The following is a 26,202-nucleotide window of genomic DNA, read 5'->3' as shown; positions in this document are numbered from 1 at the left end:
TATTTATTCAATTAGGGAAGACATTGTAACTATTACTTTTAAAGAGCACAGGTACCATCTCTCAAAACCGTCCTAAAAGGACGTGTTATTAAATAAGCTTTCACTTTATGCAGTAGGACTAATGGCCTGTTTCTCAAGAGCTGCAACAAAGTAATTAATTTGAGTAAAATAATATCATCAAAGGACATTTTTGCAGAGCTCAATGCATTTATTTAATGTCCAATCCTACTTTTCTTAAAATAATTTTCCAGTAAACCCCAAAAATGATCAAGGGAACAAAGCAGTAATTTGAAATTATTTACGTACCACAGTCTTGGTACTTCAGACAAAAAAACCTGTCAAGCATTGTCCTAAGCTCCTTACTGAGCGCACATTATACAAATATATAGCGTGCATATTGTCCCGCCGTGGCGACGTTGAACATCGTAGGAAACGAGAACTGTGAATCACAAAACTAAATTTTTATTAGGGAACTTGTGCCCAGAAACGCATGGGGCACTCAAAGAACAACAGTAGCAGCTAACACAGTCGGCGATCGTCTAAATATGGTCTGTGAATCGGGCTTGTCGCCTATTTATAGATGACTAGCTGAACCTTCCAGCGCAATTCACTTGTGTAAGTTCTAGAATATGAGCCACTATTTTCGTCGCACACACGATCTGGCCCGGTATAAAGTAAAACTATTGCAATCAGTTTTTGTCCCAAACCCGTCATTAGCCCTCCGTGATAGGTCAGAATGGCTCGGGCTCTGCCCATATGGGCGTGGCACCCGCCCATATGGACTGGAACCGCGCCATTCTTGCCTATCACACAGGGGTAATGGCGGATTTGGAATAAAAACAGATTGGAATAGCTTTTCGTTCTACCCGCCCTGATCATACAAGCCTCGACGACAACATGTAGAGCAGATAGTACCAGTGTTAACATTCTAGAAATTTCCTATATAGAAAGGCGCGTCTCGCGCTGGGCAATAACAGTTAATATTCGTCAGCCAATGGAAGATGGTCCCCATGAAACATAAATAAGTTCCCGTGACAGTATTCACTCGGAAGTGCATTTAGGCGTGAATTCTTTTGTATTCTTTTGCGGAAGCATGTTCATAATGCTCATTAGTGTGTTTGTCGCTGCACTGTGCCTATGCGTACAGTGCACGTCTGAGAATGCAGTCGCTAGTTGTGCGATGAACCACTGTCAAGATTCGAGCAAAACACTTTGTCAGAACGTTATGGGGGCTAAAGCCCAGTATGGAAAAAGGCCTAGCACACAAACGCGGAACAAATCAAAGCCATGAATACCCTCGTAGCACAAATATTCCAGTCGCCCTAAGAATCATAGTCGGATACAAACTGCTAAGAATGGGAAGTCGAACGAAGGTGCATGAAGAAATGCGAAATGTGATAGTAACATCAAAAACTACGCTGAAAGACATGCTTTCAGCATTGCCCGAACACTAAATATAACCGCGCGAGAAGGTCCTCGATGCTTTGGCATGTTTCCCAGCAGATTTTAAACCTGCGACACCACATGTACGCCTATTATCTAAGTTATATATGCCGCTTCCAAAGCAACGTGTGCATATCTGAAATTATTTCTTCAGGTCATCAATTTCATTGTCTTTTCTTCTCCCTTTGAAGTAAAGATATTCAAGTTGCTTCCTATACAAAGCAGTCATCTTGTGCGTGCGAGAGTCGCTGGTGTTACTTTCGTCAGAAATGGCTTTCCGGACATTTATTATGCCGAGCCCAAGAGAAAGAGCCGTTCTGACGCTCATTTCGTACAGCGTTGGCATTCTTGGCATTCGTTCGTTAACGGGAGTACGCAAAGGGGCCGAAAGGAAAGGAAACATGTGCAAGAAAATATTTGTGCACATGCCCTCCTCTGTTGTTCATTTTTCATGACAGTGTTTCGTCATCCAAACACAGCATTGTTAGTTATATTTTGCCAAAACGTGTAGAAATAAAATTTTTCTGTAAGAACTGCTACGTAAAAGAAAGCGCTTTTTTTTCGGCGGCAAACGTCAGATTGACTGTCAAGTAACGGAGGGCAATTTAAAGTCATAAACAAGTGGAACAGCTAATGCGTCTTATTGAGAATTTGTTTGGACTTATCTGCAATCCTTTTACTATTACAGGAGAGATATCAAGCAGTACGAGGATCCAAGGAAGAAAAGGGACCTTTTCGGTAAGATTGAATTAGTCAAGATAACCCAATCATAGTTGCATGCAGCGATGTAGCCAGGTTAAGCAAATTCTTGAAATCGAATACTCAGTTGTAAACGAATTCTGACGTTTTACGTGCCAAACCCACAATCTGATTATTAGGCACGCCGTAGTGGGGGACTCCGAATAACTTTGACCATCTGAGGCTTCTTATCATGCACACAAATCTAAATACATGAGTTTTGTTTCATTTTGCCCCCATCTAATCGCGGTCGCCTCAGTCGTGATTGAACCCATGACCTCGAGCTTAGCAGTGCAACCCCATGGCACTAAGCTCCTACGGCGGCTCTCTTAACTGTCATATGCACTATTACTCGTACACTAAGCTCTGCGCTAAATGAACATGGGTAAATACCGTTATCCACCTGAATGTAACACAACGCTACATTGGAGTTGGACTAAAAAGTCAGCATGGCTTACCTTTGCACCTTCGTTTTTAACGACACTCACGCACTTTAGAAGTTTTGAAAGGCTCCGTGGTAGCTGCACTGTTTTAACGCGATAGCGTTAAGGAGCTCGTGTCGCAGAAAAGCCGGTGTCGTCGGTGTCGGCGTCGGCGGCGTTGACCGTGAGCGATAAATCACGGCAGGCGCTTCATAAATAAAAAGCAACTTCCAAGATTGGCCCGGTGGGAATCGAACCCAGGTCTCCGGAGTGTGAGACGGAGACGCTACCACTCAGCCACTTTTTTTTTTCTTTATTGACGCTACCACTCAGCCACGAGTTACGAGTTCGATGCTTCCAAGCGGTGCAAACGCGCCTCTAGTGAATGCGGTGTTGCCTTCGAAACGAGCCGTGGAAAGTTATACTGCGGTGTATATCGGTAATTATGAACATGTAACGTACAGAAGTCACAATTACACGAGTTGCGAAGTGCGTTTCCGCTGCATTTCTTCTGCGCTTTCCGCACACGCAGAGCCATCTTGCGGCAAACACAGAAGAGCCCCTCCTCTCAATGCACGGCGCTGCCCCGACAGGAGGCGCGCCGCGCGCGCATTGGGACCGCTGCCAGGCGCGTCGCGGGACTCCCTCTCCCCTGACGACGCTTCGCCATGCTTCCGGTTTAGATTACTATCTATCTCTCTGCGCGTGCCGATCACGACGTTTGGCTGGCGTAGACCGTTTCCCCTCCGAGACACCGAGTTCTTTGGTTCGTTTCTTTCGCTCAGGCGCACGTTTCGTTGCCGCGGCGAACGCTCCGTTGCTCGACGCTCACCGCGTGATAGGTGGGAGCTAAGTCCGATGCGGGGCGCATCGTAAGTGATCGCTGTGCCGTAGCGCATTGTCTTATACCCCTTGGCGGGTCGACGGGAACGCTGTCGCGTCCCACTCTTGAAGGCGAAGCTTAAGTGTCCTCCAATTTTTTCTCCACTTCTGCTCAGCACAGACGTTCAGGAATCATTGGGAATTTAAAGTGGCCGAGAGAAGATGACTAATGGCAAAAAAGAAAGTGGGATAAGCCATTTTTGTGCAGCCTCAGCTGTTCAACTTTTCCTCCGGGACATTCGGTTCAATTGCCTCGCTTTAAAATAAATATTCCTAATGCTCAAACGCTTGCTACCGAGCGACCAAGCAGTGTAGCGGGTAAACTTGGTAAGAGTTCGAGAAACGTTCATACCGAAGAAAAGCATGAGCATTAAACGGTAGCTATTTTGAAAGACTGGGATGGTGCGCAGCGCCCTGCTGGGGTAGCCGTTAATTGTTTCAAAAATTCGTGAACACTTGCAACAAAACAAAACGGGGAATTCTAGTGGGCTCAATTTTTGCCCTCAGCTTGTGATGACCATCTGTTTACAGTTGTTCTTAAACGTCGCTGAGACAAAGAAATGCTTAATGCTTTATTGACGAGTGTTGCTTACTGGCAACATGCCCAAAAATGTTTTTCTTGCCGAGTTCCCTATTCAGTACCAAACTTCTGACTACATGTCTTCACCCAACACTGAATGACAGGCAGCAAGTGTAATTTGATGGTGTAGAGCAGGAACACTGGATGAGGAAGACGTTTGGCATGCGACTCAATGTCTTGTGATAGGAAGGTCAGAGGAGATAGGCCGATGCGGCACGTCCAGCTGCAGTAATGTCACGCACGGAATGTAAAACACAATAAATGCACACCTGTCCTTCATATGTGATGAGAGCTGTCTATAGAAATTGAAAAGTAAGTTTTAGGTGGATTTGGGGTGAAGCAGACTTCCAGTTCACTACCTGGCGTTTTGCCCCTATTCTGAAAAATTACAGCAAAATATATTTTTTTCTTTTTGTTGATTATGCCCCAGAAAGGTGGGTGGAGTATAGCGCAACACCATGAAGAAACAACACGACAAACACTTCACTGTGTCCATGTCACCATGATACGCTATACCTCATCCCAATTCGATATTACTAACCAACAAGCCCATCCTGCCATCTTCACCGGCAGGAAATCTTGAAACACAACAAATCAGCCTTCCGGGGCCCACTGCCCCCAGAAAGAGGCGTGAGGCCGGTCAGTCATTGCAGACGAGGCGATTTCTTGAGATCATGCCGCAGAATGGTGGCGCTCGGGTGGTGGTATAATGCCCAACTTCGCCCCCCGTGGTGGCTTAGCGGCTATGGTGTAGCACTGCTAAGCACGATGTCGCAGGATCAAATCCCGGCCTCCACAGCAGAATTTTGACGGGGACGAAATACGAAAGCGCCCTTGGCCCGTCCATTTGGGGCACGTTAACGATCCACTGGTGGTGAAAATTAATCCGGAGTGCAGGTGTGCCTCATTATCGAATCGTTGTTTTGGCACGTAAAGCCCCAGAATTCAATTCATAATGTCCAACTTCATTTCAGTTGTTAAAGGTAGACGCACTATTGGTGGAAGGTTCTTTTGACCGATAGCCACCAAAAAATGGTCGCACTGGAGGAGCGCCGCCTTGTTTAAGTATTCGGGAATATGATTAGTGCATTGCCTTGATTTGACGGAAGTGTTGCTTTACAGAGCGCGCCTTAGTGCTTCGTATATGCCTACTAAACACTGCACTAAACGGCTATCGATTCATTGAAGTTTAATAGAACTTTTCAATCTTTCGTCGATATTTTGTTTAACACAGGATACACATTCAGCCAGATATTTAACAATATCATGCAAGCGCGCCAGCAAGAAGTTGCGAGATCCGCTCAAACGCGCAATGGGTACTAGATTGCGAACGTCATATACTGTTCCGTTCCCTTCAAGAGGACGCACAGCCCGCCAGCTTTGTCTGCTCGGTCGTGCTTACAAAAAATAATCTCGCAGTTTCGCCCGAAAGTCGAAGCACTGATTGCAATAGCAAGTTGTTAGACAGTGATAGGAAGTAAAGATACTAGTTCTATCGCCTGTATGAACTTGTAAACATCCGCTTACCAACTAAATTAACAAGTATAGTGTCAAACACGCTCGGGAAACCATGAGCACATCTCAATCGATAACGACAGACTATCAAAACTGAGGCAGCGCGTCAGCAGCAGCGAGCGAACTGGCGTTCGCGATGCCTCTCGCTTCAACGCAATATTAAGCGACGAAAATATAGCGCACAATAAGTCATCAGCCATCGGCGCACCTGGACATCGTACTCGCCACAGGTCGCTTACAAAATAAGGTCCGCGCGGCCGCGCTCAACCGCTGCAAGATTCGAACACCCCTCTTCTGCCTTCCGAACAATGGAAGACGAAGTGCTCCCTCCCCGTCTCCCATCCTAGCGCAAGTGAGATCGAGCCACTCGCCTTGGCTCACCTCTGCCACCTTTCGCTAGCACCCACAGCATAGGGCGCGTGGCTGCGATGACATGGCGCTCGGATTTTCTACAGAACATCACGGCGACGGCGGAAATGCACTTAGAGTGTCCATATAATCGTTATCGCAATAAAAAACAATGTAAAGCCGAACACATGAATCAGTAAGATGCGGCATCTGGGACGAGCTGCCATTCTTTTAGTTCGACTGAAAATCCACACGCGCGACACAAGCAAAAATAGGCGCAGTTTATCAACACGCGCGAGGTATTGTACCATCCATGGTATTGTACGACGGAACCGCGAGGTAGGTGAACCATGGTGCCTGACGGATAACAAACGCAGAGAATGTGTATTTCTAAAGTGAAGAGCTTAGTCAACAACGCTTGCATGGAAGAGTGTCCTGTGGCTGTTAGCGTATGCCTGTATAGTGTCACCGATCTCGTAGCTTCTCGCCAATGTAAGGCGCTGAATAGCGCGCGGCAACAGTCTAAAGTCTGACTAAAATGTTTACGCTATCGTTCATTGCTTTAAGGCCCCTCCATGGCTTCGCAGAAAGGTTTCTTTTTAGTGAGTGTATCACGACGTACACAATTATGTAAGACATTTCCATAACTGACAATGTGATTATTAAGCTACGAAAGCATATATCTGCATGTTTTTTGTAACTTTATTGGGCATACATGTTTAAGAAGTTTGGCGACCACAGATGCAAATGAGAGCTTTTCTTTTGTGAGCCTATATAAAGTGGGCTATTCATTCGCGCTTCAGAAATCTGAATATTACGTAGACCCAACTAACATGTTTCAATTTATAAGAAGCGAAGCTTTCGTGTAGCGGGTAAAGAAATGCCATGAAGCTCACTATATTCTACGCTGTGTTCTGAACCATAGCGAGTACCTGGCTGCCCATGCAGACGGCAAGAGGCGGAGACCTTACCGGGTGACACTCATTACCGTTCATTATAGTGCCTCCAGGATCGGTCCACTTCCCTATGACATTGCCTACAGGGCATGAGCGCCGTCAAGAGTGAGCCGATCCTGAAGACAATGCAACAGTAAACTGCACTTTACTTGTTGAGAGACCAACAATGCAGACGCGCCAAACCCCTATAAAGTAGGTATAAAAATGTTTGCTTTATCAAAGTAATCCTGCTGTTGGTAACGCATATTTCTTGCCGTAAGAATAGTTAGGTACTATTTGTTGTGTCACATTGCATTTCCATAGCAAACAAGACCAGCTGCCAGCACGTATGCGGGGTAGAAAAGAGGCTGTCCTCTCCGCGAGCTATTGGGCAATGCAACATCAGTAGCAGGAAAGTCGAAGGAAACGGCAAAGGAAAGCTTCGCTTGAGTGAATGACGTTTCGCTGGCAATGCGTACACAGAACATGGTGAAATTTTAATAACAAGTCTCTGTGCACACACTTATAGGCATGGCAATGATCGGAGGTATTTGCAGCTACGACAAAAGTGCCGTTGGAAAGGACGAGCCATTTTCATATTCCGGACTCAGCATCTTCATCCACGAATTGGGGCACTTGTAAGTTTTCATACATATACCAAAAATAATATACTCAACTCAAATGTTTGCATCACACCAGTGGCATATTTCGCCATTTCTAAGCCTGTCGTAGCAATGTAATGAATTATTCCCTTCTTGTCTCTTCATGCTGCCATGAAAATAGCTAATAGAGAGCACCAGTCATGTTTGACGTTCACTGATGGTTATTCCATGCGAACACTGTCACAAATTTTCACTGTGAAAGCATGGCGTGGTTGTTAAAATTTGCTCCCAGTGTATAAGCTAGAATCACGTCTATGTGGAGGAATAAAAAAGGTATGACAAGAAGGGCATCCTATCATTGATGTGGGGCATTGATTTTATTGTGGGGATAAGTACGTTTGAAATTAGTAGCCACTGCTTCTGGATTTCCCAAGAATTTCGTTTAACAGCAGCTCTTTCATCGCTGAAGTGATTTCGACAACTTCTACCCAGAAACCACCCTACTGTGTAACCTTTAACCTTAAGGCACAACATTCCCTATTTATTCGCTGTTTTTATACCACAAAATAAAGTTGTCATTTGCCAAGAACCTGAAGTGCATAGCTGCTAAATCTGTTTGCAATATACAGGGCGTCCCAACTTTCATGCACCAAGATTTAAAAAATATGCAAATGCCACCTAGCTGGACAGAACCATGGTAATGTTTGCCGTCGCTTAAATATACTGAGAATTTTTTGCATCCCGCTTAATTACATAGTTTTAATTATCAACTTCTAAAATAAGCTTTATTAGATTATGCAATTCATTATCTAGATTATTCATGCAAGAGGCTGGTGTACCACAAGAGGGCCTGCTTGGTTGCACATTCTTCATTGTAAAAATTAATTCCCTGCATACAGTCATTCTCACACAGTTTGTTCCGTATATGTCGCTAATGTGCAGATCACTTTCAAATTATGCAATAACTGCTATCTGCGAACTACACATGCAGCTTGGATTAAACAAATTCTTAAATTGGCGCCTTATAATGGCTTCAAAATCAAAACCCAGAAAAGTACTTGCTTACTTCTCACAAAAAAAAAATATTTGCAACACTAGTGTCAAGTATTATGACCAAGAAAGGTCGACTCTGTGGGCAGCCGACGTCAATTTCTGGGTACAATTTTAGGCTCAAAGCTCGCAGTTATTTTCCATATTAAATACCTGCGGACGAAATGTCTGAAAATAATTAAGCTCCGAAGGCTTCTGTCCTACAACATGGTGTAGGTATCGGAAATGCCTCCCGAACTTGTGCACCAGCGTTGTCTTTTCTGGCCTTGACCATAGTGCTGTATTTATCGTTCTGCAGCATCAAGTGCACTAAAAAATCCTAGGCTTTGTTCACCATTTAGGCATCCGCCTCTCGACTGCTGCGTTCAGGACAAGAGATGTAGAAAGGCTGTACGTAGAGTCAAACCAGTGGTCACTCCATCTACAGAGGCCATATTCTAGCTACATATTTTATGTGAAAGTACACCCGAATCCTGACCATCCTTGTAGTAAAAGTGGGAACTATGCGTCTTCTGCATTACTTTTTCATAATTGGCCCATGGTGAGGGAGTCCTCACTGCGTGTGAGGAAGCTCAGGGAAGAATCGAAGCTGGTAGTCCTAGAACATCGTCTAATGCCTACAGCAAAACTGGTACCTCCATGACAGTGGCCGGTGGTATAATGTGACACATCGTTTATCAAGGTCGCAAAGCACGCCCCAGAGGCATGCATTCGTAGGCACTTCTGCGAACTTCAGGTGATGTAAACATGCCCAGAATATTAGACTGATGCATCAAGGTCACAGGCCGGCGTGTCTTTTGCAGCACTCGGACAATCGTTTTCTGAATCCGATGTGCTTCATGCGCAACCGAGTGTCTTTACAGCTGAAACATAGGCAGTACTGTCGGCTGTGAAACATATCAATAACACGAATATAGAAACATTTATTATATTTACCGACTCTTTAAATGTTTTAAGGCCTCTAAAGTTTCTTTTAAAAGTAAGGATGCTTCACTAAATTACCTTGATTCGCTTCTGTGTACAGCATACATGTCTAGCCAGCATGTCATATCATGTTCGGTTCCGTCACATAGAGGCATTGAGGGTAATATGCTGGCGGACTAAACCGCCTCATCAGTAGCAGCAAAGGCCCCTAGCTCCGTAGCCTTTTACGAAGATAGGTCCTCCTATCAAAACGTTGGCCAGTCTTTCTGAGGCACCAAACCTCTGTTTATAACATTTATACCACGTGTACAATCACGCAAAAGCGTTTTCATCTCGTTTTTTCCTCTGAATGAGCAATTCACTTACTAATATTTGCATACTTTACCTCTGGGGCAAATATATTGCAAAGAACGAGTGATGCAACTAATAATAATTGAAAAACTACAATGTATGACATCGTCGACTTCAAAAGTAGTCAATTACATTAAACTAAGTTTACTTTTCCTATATGAACTGTTTGATTACGCGAAGTCAAGTGTAGTAGGTATCCTGTACAACGTATGCACATTCAACATAATATAGAACTTATAAATTTGATATGCATATATGAGAGCGTACTAGCTTAACTTCATTGTCGAACAACACATAATCCTTGCACTGGTGACAAAAAGGAAAATGATTCCTGCTATCCTCACCCCTCTCTGATATCAATCTCTGAAGTACTGCATCAGCAGTTTCGAGGATCATCCGCGTGTCTATGTGTAAGCTTATGTTTTGAATATATTTTCTTTCAGGCTCAATTTGCACCATGACGGTGAACGTGATTCATCACATTGCCGTCCCAAAGCTGGCTACATAATGCACACATACTTTGACGGAGAGCATCATTATGAGTGGTCAAAATGCAGCAATGATGCAATTAGGACGTTTCTGCAGTAAGTTGTCTCATTGCTCATGTGAAAACGAATGTTCCAATGTACAGTGGCAAAACTTGTGCAAAGGCACGCTGCCTTGCACGAGCGTGTGTCGGTCAATAGCGTGAATGCTGCAACGGTTATAGAAACCATTACTTACTGAGTATTTTTATTGACTTTAGGAAGAACCTTGTGCGAATATTTAGAGGCGTAGCCATTTGCAGTAGCTCCCCATGTTACATTTAAGGTGTGCCCTTCATCAGAGAGTTAGGCTTAATTATTGTTAATATTTCGTGGTGGGCGATTTCCTTCTTACAAAAAATACTTGTTCGCGATTCTTTGCTTCTGTTTTTTTTTACATAGCATAGAAACGTGACTGCGTGCATAATGCCACCCGCGCGGTATTTCAGCTCAGGTATCCGAATATGTCTGGAAATAGTCATCGCGAAAGATTCCAGCGATTCCTACGTGCCACCGTCAGCTATAATGGATGCGTAGGAAGCATAAATTGTGTAATGAAGAACGAATAACACATTTTAATGAAAATTATTATATGGATGCGATTGGTGATATGTCGCAAGAGTCTAAGTGAAAATACTGTTATTGAAATCTACGACTTTCATAAAAGCTAGTGAGCCTTTTCTTACATTTTATAGTACTCTATGCAAAGTATGCTTGGGAATCCAATGAAGACATTTCACTACTTAGTGAAAATGACGGTGTGGAGTTTCACGGGCCAGAACAGCTGATTACGAGGCACGCCATAGTGACGAATTCCAGATCTATTTTGACCACCTGGGGTTTTTATAACGTGCACCGAATGCACGGCACACGAGCGCTTTTGCATTCCACTTCCGTCAAACTGTGGCCTCCGCAACCGGAAGAGACCGCACGACTTCGGTCTGAGCTGCATTGCGTCATAGGTGGGGAGCTACCGCGACATAAAACAGGTAAACACAAGTTGATGTGTTCTTCCGATGATGCCAAAATTAGTTTCGGCAAAGAGAAGTTTCCTGGCCCAAACGTTGTCGCCATTGACTAGACTATGTTCTCGGCATAGATTCTTGTTCTACAGCTAAACTAATTTTAATCAAAATCTTTAACGCAGGTCACCTAAGTCAAGCTGCTTGCACTCTGTGAAAAGTCGCAACGTTTCTTTGCTGCCGAACGACCATATGAATCTGACATCGGTTATCAATGGAGCCGATTACTGCGACAAGTATTTTCCGAACTTCTATGACGTCTCTCATGAAAAGGTTGTCTTTCTTCATTTTGCGGGATTTGAATTCAGTTCTCATAGAAACTTCCTTCTCGCCATGATCAAGTTCTTGAAACAATGTCAGCTTTGCGACAAATGCGTAATTTATGCCAAAGGAGAAAACATTGTGGGCGTTCAATCACTATCCGCATTGTTAACCGTTATTGACTTAAATAACGGAGGTCCGTATTGACAAAAAAAAATAAGCTAGAACTGCTCATACGAGCAGCGGCCCACCAATTGTGACGTCGACATATCATTAGCGAAAAGGGAAATTAATGTACTCAAGATTTTCTGGATTGGACTACAGTATTTGCCGAAGAATTCGATACTCGCATATGAAATACGATTGAACCCATGATAGTTAACACACCACCCCATTAATAAATAAGTTGAAAGAGTTCTCAGCCAGTATTTTGCCGCCTCTAAAAGTCATGAACATTATGTTCATGATCATTTGGACTGCTTTCTGGAGAAAAGAAGCCACCAAAAAAGAGAAGCCTATTTGACCCAATGAATAGGCTTCGACCCGGGCTTGCGGCATGCGAGGCGTCAAGTTGTCGGCGCGCCGTTGTCCTTATTGTCATCGTCGCCATGGTCACTGAAATTGTCCTTCTTATCAAGACATCGGTACCATCACTTTTAACCAACTCTAAATATTGTAGAAGCTGGCAGAGAAGCTATGAACTGAGAAAGAGCAATGACACAAATGACTGATACGTGAAACGCTAATCTGAGACACGTAATAGTCTCATGCTTTAATGCGTGAGCGTTCTTAGGGTACTTCAAGCACATTCCAGGGGCTATATATATATATATATATATATATATATATATATATATATATATATATATATATATATATATATAGACAAGTAAATGCACTTGTTTATACTTTTTTCATGAGACTAAAGTACCATTCGCGTCGCTACAATCTGGTTACGCAAGAGTAGTCGAGAGCATCAGCAGCGAACAGAATCGACCACAACTTTCTAGTAAGTTCGAAACCATGCAGGTGCGTCTTGCGCTGAGAGAAAGAGAGAAAAGGGAGGAAAGAAGGGCAAGGCAGTTAACTAGACATGGTCAAAGTTGCTACCATACATGTGGGGAGGGGCATGGTGGAGTGAAAGAGAGAGAGAGAAAAATGAATCTATATCGCTCTTTCACATGCACTAAACATTAGGTACAGGATGTCTATAATCGGGCACTCAAGTCTGTTGTCTTAAAGTAGCGAACATGCGCTCGAATGGCTTTTTGGACTAATGAACTGTGAGGCCAGACTCCCAGGATCATTGCTTTTGTGAATGGCATATCATTCAGTCTATTCGAAGCACAATAGATAGTCTAACGCTGGTTATCGAAGCGAGAACAGTGGCACAGAAGATTACTGATAGTCTCTTCATATTCGCACTTAGCGCACATCGGGGAGTCCGCCATTCCGATACGATGATTGTAGGAGTTAGTGAATGCTACTCCTAGCCACAGCCGACACAGCAGTGTTGCATCAGGTCGTGAAAGGTTTGCTGCTAATTTCAGTTTCAGTGATGGGTCGAGGCTGCTTATACGACGGTTAGAGTTCAGCGGTGTATGCCGGTAACAACGTGATGGTACGAGCAAAACTGCGAAGCTCTCTTGCAGCGTCTACTCTCGATAAAGGTATAAGATGTCGGTGCTTCATCCTGGGCACGTCGGCAGCGTCATTGACGAGGTGATTATCAACGATGCCACAATGTCCCGGCAGCCACTGAAAGACTATATCATGTTCTCGTTCAGAAGCGCAAAGGAAAAGTTCGTTGAATTGATGCTCCAGCTAATCGTTATTACCACGTCGTAAACCTTGCAAGCTTTGGAGGGCTACTTTCGAATCTCAAAATGCTGCCCATTTACTAGGCGGGTCTCCTTCAATGTATTCGACAGCAGCACGAATAGCGGCCAGTTCATAATCTGCAGAGATCGTTATGTTTGAAGTCCTATACTTAATGAGCGATTGAGTTGGTATAACAATGGCGCCCGTCGAAATTGCCGAGACCGAAGCGTCCATGTAAACATGGATTCGGTTAGCATACGAACAATGGGGAAGTTCCATTGTGATCTACTTGAAAGCCGCGGTGGTCGCTCAGCGTCAAGTTTAAGCTCTTAGCAGGTGAAATGCGGTCTCTGGAAAAACGATAAACGTGTACTCAACATGTGTGTGTGTTTGTGTGTGTGTGTGTGTGTGTGTGTGTGTGTGCGTGCGTGTGCGTGTGTGTGTGCGTGCGTGTGCGTGCGTGTGCGTGCGCGTGCGTGCGTGCGCGTGCGTGCGTGCGCGTGCGTGCGTGCGTGCGTGCGTGCGTGCGTGCGTGCGTGCGTGCGTGCGTGCGTGCGTGTGTGTGTGTGTGTGTGTGTGTGTGTGTGTGTGTGTGTGTGTGTGTGTGTGTGTGTGTGTGTGTGTAACCGTTTGCCCGTCTACCTGGATCACTGTATCACTGAGTAACAATAGCAGAATAGGTAGCGCATCGCGCTACTGTGCTGTGAAAACAGTATTCGAAACCAACCGTCAGACCAACTTGGGCCACCATGTGGCAATGCATACACATGTGGCGCTCTTTAATAAACCTCTTTCACTCCGACTTGCATCACTGTAGATACGGGACTGGGTAGGTACCGTTCTTAATTGAAATTCTTTGATGCCAACTTGGAGCACTGGATATGTTGCACATAGTCTGTGCTGGTCTTCAATGAACCTCTTTGAGGCCATCTGCGTAACTAAGTATGTGCATTTGGGAACATGCTGCTCTACAGTGATGAAAAAAACACTCTAAATTTCTCCGATGCTGGGTCACAAGGGCTCCTCAAGGACAGCAGCCAGACGTTTTAGGACGCTTCTCCGCAAATTCACTGGCTCTGTGCCGAATTCAATGAACGCCCTCCACTTCAACGCTTTATCGAGCTGTGTAAATGTGGTACCAAACCTGATACCTGAGCGTAACGATGGGAGATGTTGCTGCTACACTTACAAAGCCTTAAGCGCAGGTACTTCTGTAACTGTGACAATAACTAACTGTAATCTGGAGAGGTTTCTGTCGCATATTTGTTGTCAATTACGGCATTTCCGAAGGCCAAATCTTGTGCATTTTGCCTTTGACGTGCATATTGCACTCTAACCTTTGGTCTATAACGTATTTAACGCCCACAACCTCTTCTACACGTCATTTTGTTAGACAAGCTAGCCTTCAGGAACACTGGTACTGATTGCCATCCAAGTGAATTTCTGCATGTTGTTTCTCGCTCGTGTTCGCACAGAACTCCACCGAGCACATGCCGTGACGGTAAAGTAGGTGTCTATGACAGACATTTCTTTAGGTACTTTAACCACTCTGAAGGTAGCGTGAAGCTTTGTGGGATGGGACTTTGTGGAAGAGCTTCCTCCTTATGCATCCGCACAATGCTTTAAAAAATGAACTGGGTTTCTTGAACGTCACGCCAATACATTTCTAGGGATCCGTTGGATGCATCTTTAATAACTGTTCGTGCATACGTCTGAGCTTTCTTTAGACATGTAGTGTGTTGTCACTTAGGTTTATTTCTTAATTCTACAAAGTTTATCACAACGCCTGATTGGATGTATTTGTCATTGACAAAGCAGAGAATTTACCTCTTGAAGTCAAAGCTTATTTGTAAAGGCATTGGCTCTGAAAAAACGCTTTTAATACTTTAGTTTGTGAGGACACGAGTTTCATTGCATTCATTTTGTGCCCATTTATTTCCACTTTGACACAAACATCAACCTGCAGGTATCCTTTGGCGACAATTGCTACTTTCGCTGCAAATTGAAGATGATAAATCGTGGACCACACTATGCACACATACGTGCACCGGATGGAACACCCTGTAAAGGACGAACTAAGGTATCAATATTCGCGCATTTTTCCAGGTCTGCCTCTCCAAATAATCTTCCTTATGTTTACCCCAAAGCGCCTTTCAGACAGCTATGGTATTGTGCATTGTTACTTTAGCTGGCTAATTATCATTCAAAACGCCTTAATTGTTAGTTAAATAGACACTTATCTAATCTTCACTAAGCAGAGCACGAACACAGAAGAAAGCAGAAGAATTCGAACGACTGTCCTCGTGTTCTACTGTTTTTGAATCTTAATTTCAAACAAGATGTTGTGCTGGCTAGTGTGATCTAAATACCAATAACCGGCTAATGTTGCATGTTGGCCTTAGTGGTGCGCCATATTGAATGCCATTGGTGTAGCGAAAATATGACGGGACGAGGAGGCCCAGAAAAAAACACAGCACTAATTAATGGACTTTTCTGACCAGACATTCCTGGGCGTAGCCTTAATGCTGTCTGAATTGTGATGGCAACTGAATACCTGCTCAAAAGCATGGAGGGCAGAGGCAACATCGGCGTTTCACATATTGATGAGCGAAATATTTTTCAGTGTGAGCTTATTTAGTTCTTTTCTTAGGCATGGCTTCAACTGAAATTCCCTTCTCGCAGCCACCGCTAACACTACCACTTCTGTGACAATATGTGGTTCCTACATAACCACTAAGAACCACTAAGACATGCCTTTTGATATTATAGACAGTGTGTCGCTTCCATATGTAATCGCGAACGCGTTTTAGCACCTCCTTAAATGAAATCCCCGATTTCCCCACCAAAGAAGAATGCCGAATCAACTGAACAGATGCCAATCATATAAGTATTAGCGTTAATAACCTGGAATCCGTACTATTAACTTGATCATCAACCTGAACAGCGGATTCTCTTGGTATTGTGAAGCTAGAGATATTAATATTTTATACGGTGAATATTACACGACGGCTCCTTTTAATGTAGTATCCCAAGCAAACATCTTCAATCGTTGCTAAGCAGCAATTGGGTTAACATAGCTCTCAGATTTGTTTTCTTTTTTTTCCTTTTCAGAAATGTTACAAGGGCATCTGTAGGTGAACGCCAATAAATTTTCTTTTCTGTGCTTCGTTTCTCTGCCTCTCCATCTTTTACGCAAGGTGTTTGCTGCAAGATCGTATTTTTTCTCGTCCCCCCCCCCTAATAAACCGGCTATGGTATTCATTTGGCTATTGTGCAAAAACTGCCGAGGCTGCCAGACTTGAGCTAAGTATAGTGCCCAAGAACACCCATCTGACAAGTGCGAGAATGCTCCACACTGCGTGAACAGTGATGGGGAGCATGCCGCATACTCGCGGTCCTGTCCATCATGGAAGAAAGAAAAAGAAATAGTCACAATCAAAGTTAAGGAAAACATATCGTTCAAAGAGGCACGCAGGCGGGTAGCATACGTGCCAAAGAACAGCTTTGCCGAAGTGGCGCGTCAGGGGGCAGCGCCACAACGGCCTCCGGCGACTGTCCGGCCCACATCCAGTGAGGCGGCAGTGACGCCATCCACCCCTCCCCCTCCCCCCGGCGGTTGCAGCTAGCGCTACTCCGCTGCCACAGCAGAACAAGCTATCTACCTCTGGAATGGTGACCTCAAAGGTTTCTTCTACGAAGACGAGGCCTTCACATCAAACGCAGCGCTCGCAAGAGCACCTGTCCAGCGCCTCGCAAGAGGCGACGGACACAACTAGCCAGACGGCGCCACTAGCATCTAAAGAGCGGCGAGCTTCTCAGGACCGCTCCAAAAAAGACAAAGCTCCTGTCCCGGCGGCTCCAAAGGGCACGTGAGCTAATTCTCGTCTCTTAAACACGCAGCACACAACACATATTCTATAATGGAGACACAAATACTACAATAGAATGTACGAGGACTTCTACATAACCTCGACGACATTAAAGAGCTCCTACATGAATATAGTCCAAAGCTGATGTATGTTCAAGAAACGCACCTCAAACATAAGCAAACTAATTTTCTCCGACAGTACGCGATTTTTCGTAAAGACCCTGATGACACTGCCGTCAGGCAAAGGTGTTGCCTCACGAAAATGAAAACTCCGCACGCCCCTAGAGGCAGTTGCTGTCCGAGGGGTGTTGTTTAACAAGCTAGTCACTATTAGCTCTATATACATTCCTCCATATTACCAACTTCACAAAACAGAATTTCAAAACTATATAGATGAACTTCCGGCGCCCTACATAGTTGTCGGCGACTTAAACGCACATTACACTTTGTGGAGAGACTCTCGTGGCGATGCGAGAGGTTGCCCAGTTGAAAACTTTCTCTCCTCCTCAGAAGCATGTATAGTTAACAAGAAAGAGCCAACGTACTACACTGTGCCACATAACACATACCCATCCATAGACTTAAGTATAGTATCGAATACACTAATTCCGTATCTTAAGTGGACTATTCTTATGGACTGAATTGGGAGCGACCACTTTCCGATTATTTTAAACCTAACGAAACAGGATGGATGCTCGCCACATTTTCCGCGATGAAAGATGAACTCATAAAATGGGAACTGTTCGGAGAGCTGACGTATTTATGCGGAGATAACATTGCTGGTTTTAATGTAGACGACGCTGTGGCATATCTAACAGGTTTTATTATTGACGCTGCAACTAAATGTATCAAGCAAACTAACGGACTGGCAAGTAAACGTCGCATTGCATGGTGGAACGACGAATGTTGGAAAGCACGACAAAATCACAATAAGGCCTGGAGATTGCTTCGAAATTGTCCAACCGCCGAAAACCTTATTAACTTCAAACAAGTCAAGTCACAAGGCCGGAGAACACGTCGACGTGCAAAGAGAGAAAGCTGGGATAGGAACATCTCTAGTATAATTTTGTACACTGATGAAACAAGAGTGCGGAATAGGGTAAATGAGTTAATAGGTCGGCATTCACATCTCCTATCGTCAGTAAGTAAAGATGACAGCCTGGAAAATCAGGCGTATTCCTTAGGCGAACACTTCCAATATATCTCGAGTGCATCGCACTACACAGAAACATTTCTAAGACACAAAGAACGTGAGGAACGGCATTCCATAAACCGCAAAGGGTCATCGAGTGATGCTTGCAATTGGACACTTACTTTGGCGGAACTTAAGGCGTCTCTCGTTAATTGCAACAACTCGGTGCCAGGTGATTATCGTATCATATATGAAATGATTTGGCACCTACACCCTGAAACACTGCAAACACTCCTATCTCTTTTCATTGCCATGTGGGTGGCTGGGTATTATTCATCGTCCTGGAAAGAAGCTATAGTCATCCCCGTACTTAAACAAGGGAAAGACTCGGCCTTAGCCAGCAGCTACAGGCCAATAGCGCTAACAAGCTGTCTGTGCAAAGTTTTAGAAAAAAAAATGGTAAACAGGCGCTTAATCAGCTTCCTAGGAAGTAACAGCAAACTAGACTCCTTTTAATGCGGTTTCCGAGAGGAAAGGCCGACAATAGACCATATTTTCCGCATTGAATTGAAACGCCTACTTGCATTCAGGGAAGCTCCAGCTCTGTCTTAGATTTAGTTTTTGTCACTGATTATTTCGTGACAGCCGATACCCATGTAGAAGTAATAGACGACTTGTCGGACCACAAACTTGTTCTGTGTACTTTGCCCATGGCATGTGTTATTCGGAAGAAGGGCCCTGTCAAATATATATTTTCCTTTAATAGGGTAAACGATACTGCTATTATGACGTATCTTACCCATGAATACCATGACTTCTTTAATCTTTGTACTGACGAGCAGTCACATATTGACGACGTCTGGGTGAAATTTCGGGCACATATTATGCACTGCATTAACTGTTTTGTTCAGAAAATACTAAAGGTGACGAGAAAACACAATCCATGGATTACGCGCGATATAATCCATTTAAAGCGTAGAATCAAGAGGCTAAGGAAAACTAAAAACTTATGCACGTACTCTGATTACAGCTCGTGTTTACATTCTCTTACAACTTTATTAAAAGGCAGAATTCGTGGTGCTGAAGAGTATTTCAGCAGCACCACTTTAAAACATTTCATCCAGGACTCGCCCTATAAATTTCGGCGTTACATCCACTCTCAAAACAGCAACCGCGAAAAATCCCCAGTGGAAAATAAAGACAAAGCAAATGCCTTTAATAGCTACTTTCAATCGGTATTTACGTGTGACGCAGATGTCTCAACATACCCATACCCATTTACCTTTGGTTCTCAACAGAGCAAACTAGCTGGCTCTCCAACTATATCCAAAACTGGTATACTTTCTATGTTACTAAATGTCGACATAAAAAATGCAGCGGCCCTGATGGAATTCCGAACGAATTCTTAAAACGGTATGCGGAACCTATCAGCAAGTACTTGCATCTGATATACTCAAAATCAATACGTGAAAGTAGCCTCCCAGCAGAGTGGAAAATTGCTAAAATTATTCCAGTGCATAAATTGGGAGCAGCTTCATCGCCAGCAAACTACCGGCCTATATCTGAATTGTACTTGTTGTAAAATGCTTGAGCATATTATCTTGAAATTTATTACAGAATTTGTAGAAACTAACCAAATCCTTCATCCAAACCAGCACGGCTTCCGTAGTAGGTTACCCACTGATACGCAACTAATAGAAATATTCCATGACCTTGCACAAGCCCTTAACAACCAGTCTCAAATCGATGTGCTCTTTCTAGACTAATCAAAAGCCTTTGATCGGGTCTCTCACGCGAAACTAATTTTCAAACTTAAGAACATACTCGGAGATGGGCCAGTGACTTGCTGGATAAGTGATTATTTGTCCAATAGGAAACAGTTTGTGCATCTTGGAGACCATTCTTCTGATTCTGTTCCAGTTGTTTCCGGTGTACCTCAGGGCACTGTTCTGGCTCCCCTCCCATTTTTACTCTACATAAATGATATCGCGAAAGAAGCTAGTGTTAAAATCCGGCTGTTTGCACATGACTGCGTGCTTTACCAAGTTTAATAAAGACGTCTACTAGACGTATCCCGCCGCCGAACGAGTAGACATGCCGTCTTTCAGATCCCCTGCATGATATCGTCACTCGTCTGCACCAGGATTACTGTGAATGTGATGATGGTACCGGCCATCTGAGGAAAGAGAAGAATGTGGACATCAGCTAAAAAGTGCAAGACTATAAAAAGGTTTGCAAACATCCATAAGTCCTTTATACATATGTTAACTTCATATTATACATCTGCAATGTGCACATAAACTCTATATTAAACTTCCATTATATGCGAAAGAGACGCAGAGTGATTCAGCGGTGACCATTCCGTATAGTGCAAAGCGTGACCACACTAACCACAGAATTTCAATATCATCAATTTTATGGCCAGCTACAAGGTTTATTGTTGCCAACTCCGGGAGCCAGCTCTTCCGGATTTAGTTATTGTAAAGTTTACGAATTCTGGCTCGTGCTACGATTTTGCGAAAGTTGCATCACGTACGTATTACGAAAAATAGATTCTGCGCGCGTAAATTATTTAAATCTGTTCGAAAGATTGAGGCGGCTCATGACGGCATCAAAATACAGGCAAAAGAGATCGCTATGCTATACTTGCGCGGCTTCCTTGTAAGCGCCAGACGCCGAGTACGTGGGAGGTACATGCCTCTGAAAAGTTTATTGCCGCGAGTTTTAGAAGCAGCCAAAATCGGCGGCAGCGGAGTCGCTGATAAAGTCACTGATCTGGAAACAGTATTGTCAGTCCCTGCTGTTCCAAGTTAGCTGCTACTTGTATGCTGCGTATAAAGGTGCATCGTTAATAAAGTGTGCGTATCGAAAAGACGGTATGCGCTCAGAAAGCCTTATATGCGTGCTATCCCCCCCCCTTTTTTGTTTTACCCGCGGGATTTTCACGAGTTCCAATGTTCGCAGGTTGGCAGGTATGGTATTGCTATAATGATTTTACCTCGCCGGACGGCAAGCCACCAAACATTTCACCACTCCGCGATGCAGCCTGACAATGGCGATCGATCAATTCCGCTGACACCAAGTCACGCGTATACACGAGAAACGGGCATCGATATCTCTCGATTATGCCTTTCGGTACCGAACTCAAGTCTCAACCGGACTTTTTAAGGCACAGTATCTCACACTTCACCACTGATCATCTGCCAGTTTGCTTAGAAAGAGGACAATCTAAAGCACTGAAACTGACGGAAAACATAAAACCTGTGGTTTCCGCTACTCGGTCCATTCCGAAACTATACAGACGACCTTTGCGCGTCCAGCTTGAGCGGCGAGTATTTTCAGTCCCTATATATGGCTTAAGCGTGGGCGTTCTGTGGCCGCCCCGGCTGACGTGGTAACGGACTTTGCGTAATGTGTACAGGACGAAAGGAACATTGCAAAAACGTGCGTAAGTATTAAAGAGGTCCTGAAAAGTGGCACAAATTACCTGGCGTACCGTAACGAGTAGGGTCCGGTCGATTCGGAAGAAACGTCCCGCCGAGAGGCACATGCTGTCGGGCTCAATTATGTCGTGCAGGTAGCTCACCTGCGACAACAAGCAGCATTACGGTGTTTGCCTGATGTTCTGTTCACCAGCTCGATTTAAACATTCACCTGCAGCGAGTAAGCATCCGTTGCATCAAGCAAGCTCATAGGTTTGGTGGCGTCCTTCAAGTTTTCGACCTGAAATACACAGGCAGAGGAAAATTTGTCCAATGAAGCACGCGTACAACGCCTACTACTGAAGTGCGCACAGTTTTGAGCCATCAACGTATCATGTCTGCATTTTGATCGCTCAAAGCTAGGTATAGCGAGCAAGCAATGGGTTTTCTTCTTGTTGCCCCCCCCCTATAGTGACGCATCAAATAGTTACGAGCTCCCACCCCTAAAAGGTGCCCGAGCATTGCTGGAGTTTGTAGCAGAGGTTCGGAACTTGCATGATAGAAGAACCCTGCCACCACCTGTCTTTCAAACATTCCCGAAGACTCTGGGGGATGTATTACATCATTCATAAGCAACAAAACATCCCTTTGCAAAATAACAAACAAATGAATGCCGGTTTGATGTTCGTGCTTGCTGATAATTCAGCCATTCCAACGCTACAAATTAAGACGACCAAACGAATGCGCCACCAGTCTAGCATGATTAGATATTTTCGTAAATGCGATAGCATTATACTTGACAGTCGGCGGCCTACGCTGACAATGTTGACGCAGAACAGGCGGCGGCCAATCACTGAGGCAGTGTAATCAAAAGGCGTGGGTGGGCCGGCCCTGATGCCAGGGCACGATGTGTCTCCCCGCAGGAGTTGTGTGACAAATGCACCAAGAATGATCGAACAAGTGTGGTGCTTAGTCACGTGCTTTGTGTGAACTGCAGACGTTGTGCTGTCTAGCGTTACTGCTGTAAAGAAGAGAGGCTGACAGAAATATGTAAAATTTAAAGCGTCAAGTGTAGTTGAACAAGGGATACCGCTAGAGCCTACGATTCGAAACGGAGATTTGTCTTTATCAGAGCTGTGATGAATATTTCGACCCTTGTCGAAACACTAGTCCCTGAGACATCCCTTGTTCGACAGACATGGGTGAACTACTGGGACCTGTGCTGCTGAGAACTACTGTGCGTACTAACATCCATGGTGGAGACATGTATAAATATGATCCATCGTAATTAGATGGAACCAACAGATCATAAAGCTTGCAGCAGTAGGCAGGTAAAGTCAATATACCGATGTCGTCAGAAGTCAATACACATGAACATAGGTAGATCGCCAAGTAATAACCCTTCACGGGAGACCATGACTTAGGGAAGAAATTTGAATGCGTACTATGGATAATCATTTATTGAGATGATGCCCCAATAATATCGCAATACAGTTGGTCAGGTGTAGCATGGACACCTCTTTTAATGGTTCTTTAAAGCTTCACGCATAATCCAACCTTTACACTGTCTGCTATAAAATCAACGAGATCTCTGTTATTCTAACGAAACCTTTTAATTGAAATTTTCAGCTATCTGCTGTGCCTCATTTATATTTCAGTTCTTATTAGCATGGCAAATTGGACAAGTTGGCAACGATCCATACTAAAATAGTACCACTTACACCAAGGACAAAGATAACATAGTACACGTGAGAACACATGACAGCACGTGTTTTCTGCTAGTTCCTGCTGTATGCATGCAGTGCTGTTGGAGGATGAATTTCAGTTTCTCACCTCGTTTCCTAGGTCACTACTGACGAGCACCAGGTCAACAAAGCAGAGGGAGCTGTACACCGTGTACGTGAATCGCAACCAGGCCTCCTCGTGAACCACCTTGATGTAAAACGACATGTACAGAGTGGTGCACAACATGGCCACAAGACAGGCCGACGAGGTTACGATTGCCACACTCCAGACATCGTTGACGGCGTTCTTGAGGGCCCTTATCTTGCAGACGTTGACGCGCACTGCTTCGATCCTGGCTGCCGCATCTCGAAGCGCCATACGGGACGCCCAGGTCGCCTGGCACTCCTCGAAGGCGGTGGCCTGGGCCTTCACGTACTGTACCAGGACTTCGCAGAAACAGGTCGCGGACACGTACATGGTTGACCCGCACAGTACGAACATCACCGAGCTGCAGACGGCCATGACCTTGAGGACGGGGTGCCAGTGTTGGCGACTCGAATGAAGGTTCTTGTGCTGTACCATGCCGAGAAACGAAAACGTCGCAACCAGGCCTACCAGCACGGATACCCTCAGGGCAACCTTGAACCAGGAACGGTCCTGGGTCAAGGACCTGGCGACAGGCTTGAAAGCGCTGGACCGTTCGAACGCCACGGAATCCCGTAAAAGCTGCAGAATCCTCGCGGAACCGCGAACCAGGCATACGATGTTCATGAACACTTGCACGCCGGTTAATGCGTAAACCACGACGCCGATAGAATCTGTGAGCTTGCATTTCAAGTCCTCCTTGCAGCTGCTCTTCTGAACGATGTTGGATCCTTCGCACACTGCGACCATCGTCAGCAAAGCAGCGGAGTACAGCGTGTAAGGGCTCTTCCACGTCGCCCTGTTCGTTTTCAGGGTCGCGTCGTTCAGGTTGCTGATGTAAAGACATCCCAGGATCCGACAGCACTTGGCGTACCAAATGGAGTATCGAAGCACCAGGGAACTCTTCGCAGGCTCGGGATCGAGGTGCTTCAGAGGATGCAAGAAGCGGCCGATGGCTCGAGTGCGTTCGTGGTGCACTTCGGTGCCTTTGCCTGCAATGATATTCGTTTTCTGTTAGTGGAGGGTTCTTTTTTTTTAAGCTACCCGCCGTGGTTGCTCAGTGGCTATGGTGTTGGGCTGCTGAGCACGAGGTCGCGGAATCGAATCCCGGCCACGGCGGCCGCATTTCGATGGGGGCGAAATGCGAAAACACTCGTGTGCTTAGATTTAGGTGCACGTTAAAGAACCCCAGGTAGTCAAAATTTCCGGAGTCCCCCACTACGACGTGCCTCATAATCAGAAAGTGGTTTTGGAACGTAAAACCCCAAATATTATTATTTTTAACCTGTCGGTAACTCGTCACCACTTGCGAAATATCGGACACGCGGACAACTAGCCGCGTCATTTTGCAATCGCCAAGTGTCCAACTAGAACACTCATAGCGAAAATTACAACGACATTTCTTCTGAACGTACCTGCTGTTGCGAAGCCGTCGGCAGCAACAATAATTCCGGTATAGGGACTCTATTTTTCCTTCTTGGCGAGAAACACAATGCAACCGAATATTCGTTCACCAGATGTCGTCATCAGCATTGCTGCCACTCAGTGCTCCGCTATTCCGTAAGCGGGTATAAGGTACGGAAAGTATGTACATGAAATTCGATTAGATACTTCCAGCGACACAATGAATGCAATGTAATCCGCTCGTCATTTAAATGCATTTTATTTTACCTTTAATTGATTCACCGCTTCGATAGTGCATGTGCGTTGCCACATAGCGCATATTGCATGCACGTATAGTTTCTGACATCCGTGCATGCCTGCGAACAGCACGCTTTACGACTATGACTGTTGCGCTTTCTCAATGGTAAACTCCACCAGAATTTCCTAGTGCGTAAAAGTTCTACTTTCGGATGGCGTGGTAGCGTAGATACAGGACAATGTACTGTACCTTCCTGCAAAATTTTACGCTTGGAATACGAGTTGATGTGTCACGAAAAACTCCGGAAGCAGAGAGAGAGAGAGTGAACTTTAATAAGCATCAGCACTTTTGTCGGCTGGGCCTAGGCCTCCCACGATGGGACGTCGAGGTCTTTTAAGGACTTTTAAGTCTTTAAGGACTTTTAAGCCTACGAAGCGGCGAAGAGGCAACTCCGGAAGCAGACATTTTTTTTTACATATACCGACAGTGAAACGAAAGCGGTCAATATCGTTCGCCAGAAGTGACGCAGAGCCCAGAATATTGAGAACAAGCGCAGTACCTAGGCAGGATTTCCGAGATCAGGCGGGGTGGTAAAAATCTCGGAGGCCATGGCCTGGAATTTAAGTCATCTCCGCGCTACCACTAGGTGGCCGCGTCATTCTCTGAGGATACATTTAAAGGCCGTTAATAAGAACATTATACATTTAGCGGTCTCGAAGCTTTCACAGTACATGTCACACACGTACAACCAATTTAGCCAAACCGAAATTTTGTTGCAATCGGTTGCAACTGACTTTGATATGCCTGCCCCCGACAACGCCCTCGGCGCCTGTTGTAACACGTCGATCAGG

At 44.8% G+C, this 26,202-nt stretch overlaps 2 protein-coding genes across 2 annotated transcripts in view; one reads left to right on the top strand and one right to left on the bottom strand.

The window, feature by feature from the left end:
* LOC135897854 (venom metalloproteinase 3-like) overlaps window positions 1-16,585 on the top strand; it is a 28,656-nt gene extending 12,071 nt beyond the window's left edge. Inside the window, exons 9-14 of the mRNA XM_070527405.1 lie at window positions 2,132-2,181; window positions 7,393-7,501; window positions 10,234-10,374; window positions 11,462-11,609; window positions 15,385-15,498; window positions 16,530-16,585. Of these exons, the coding sequence (XP_070383506.1) occupies window positions 2,132-2,181; window positions 7,393-7,501; window positions 10,234-10,374; window positions 11,462-11,609; window positions 15,385-15,498; window positions 16,530-16,556 (589 nt within the window). The 3' untranslated portion in view covers window positions 16,557-16,585. The remainder of the gene's footprint in view (window positions 1-2,131; window positions 2,182-7,392; window positions 7,502-10,233; window positions 10,375-11,461; window positions 11,610-15,384; window positions 15,499-16,529) is intronic.
* A 3,843-nt stretch (window positions 16,586-20,428) lies between these two features.
* The window catches only part of LOC135915844 (uncharacterized), a 38,686-nt gene continuing 32,912 nt past the window's right edge, over window positions 20,429-26,202 (bottom strand). The window contains exons 7-10 of the mRNA XM_065449034.1: window positions 23,674-24,701; window positions 22,073-22,141; window positions 21,915-22,004; window positions 20,429-20,594 (exon numbers count right to left, since the gene is read on the bottom strand). Of these exons, the coding sequence (XP_065305106.1) occupies window positions 20,523-20,594; window positions 21,915-22,004; window positions 22,073-22,141; window positions 23,674-24,701 (1,259 nt within the window). The 3' untranslated portion in view covers window positions 20,429-20,522. The remainder of the gene's footprint in view (window positions 20,595-21,914; window positions 22,005-22,072; window positions 22,142-23,673; window positions 24,702-26,202) is intronic.

This window comes from Dermacentor albipictus, chromosome 10 (genome assembly GCF_038994185.2).
Source record: "Dermacentor albipictus isolate Rhodes 1998 colony chromosome 10, USDA_Dalb.pri_finalv2, whole genome shotgun sequence".
NCBI lineage: Eukaryota > Metazoa > Arthropoda > Arachnida > Ixodida > Ixodidae > Dermacentor > Dermacentor albipictus.
This window is presented reverse-complemented; position numbering and strand designations above follow the sequence as displayed.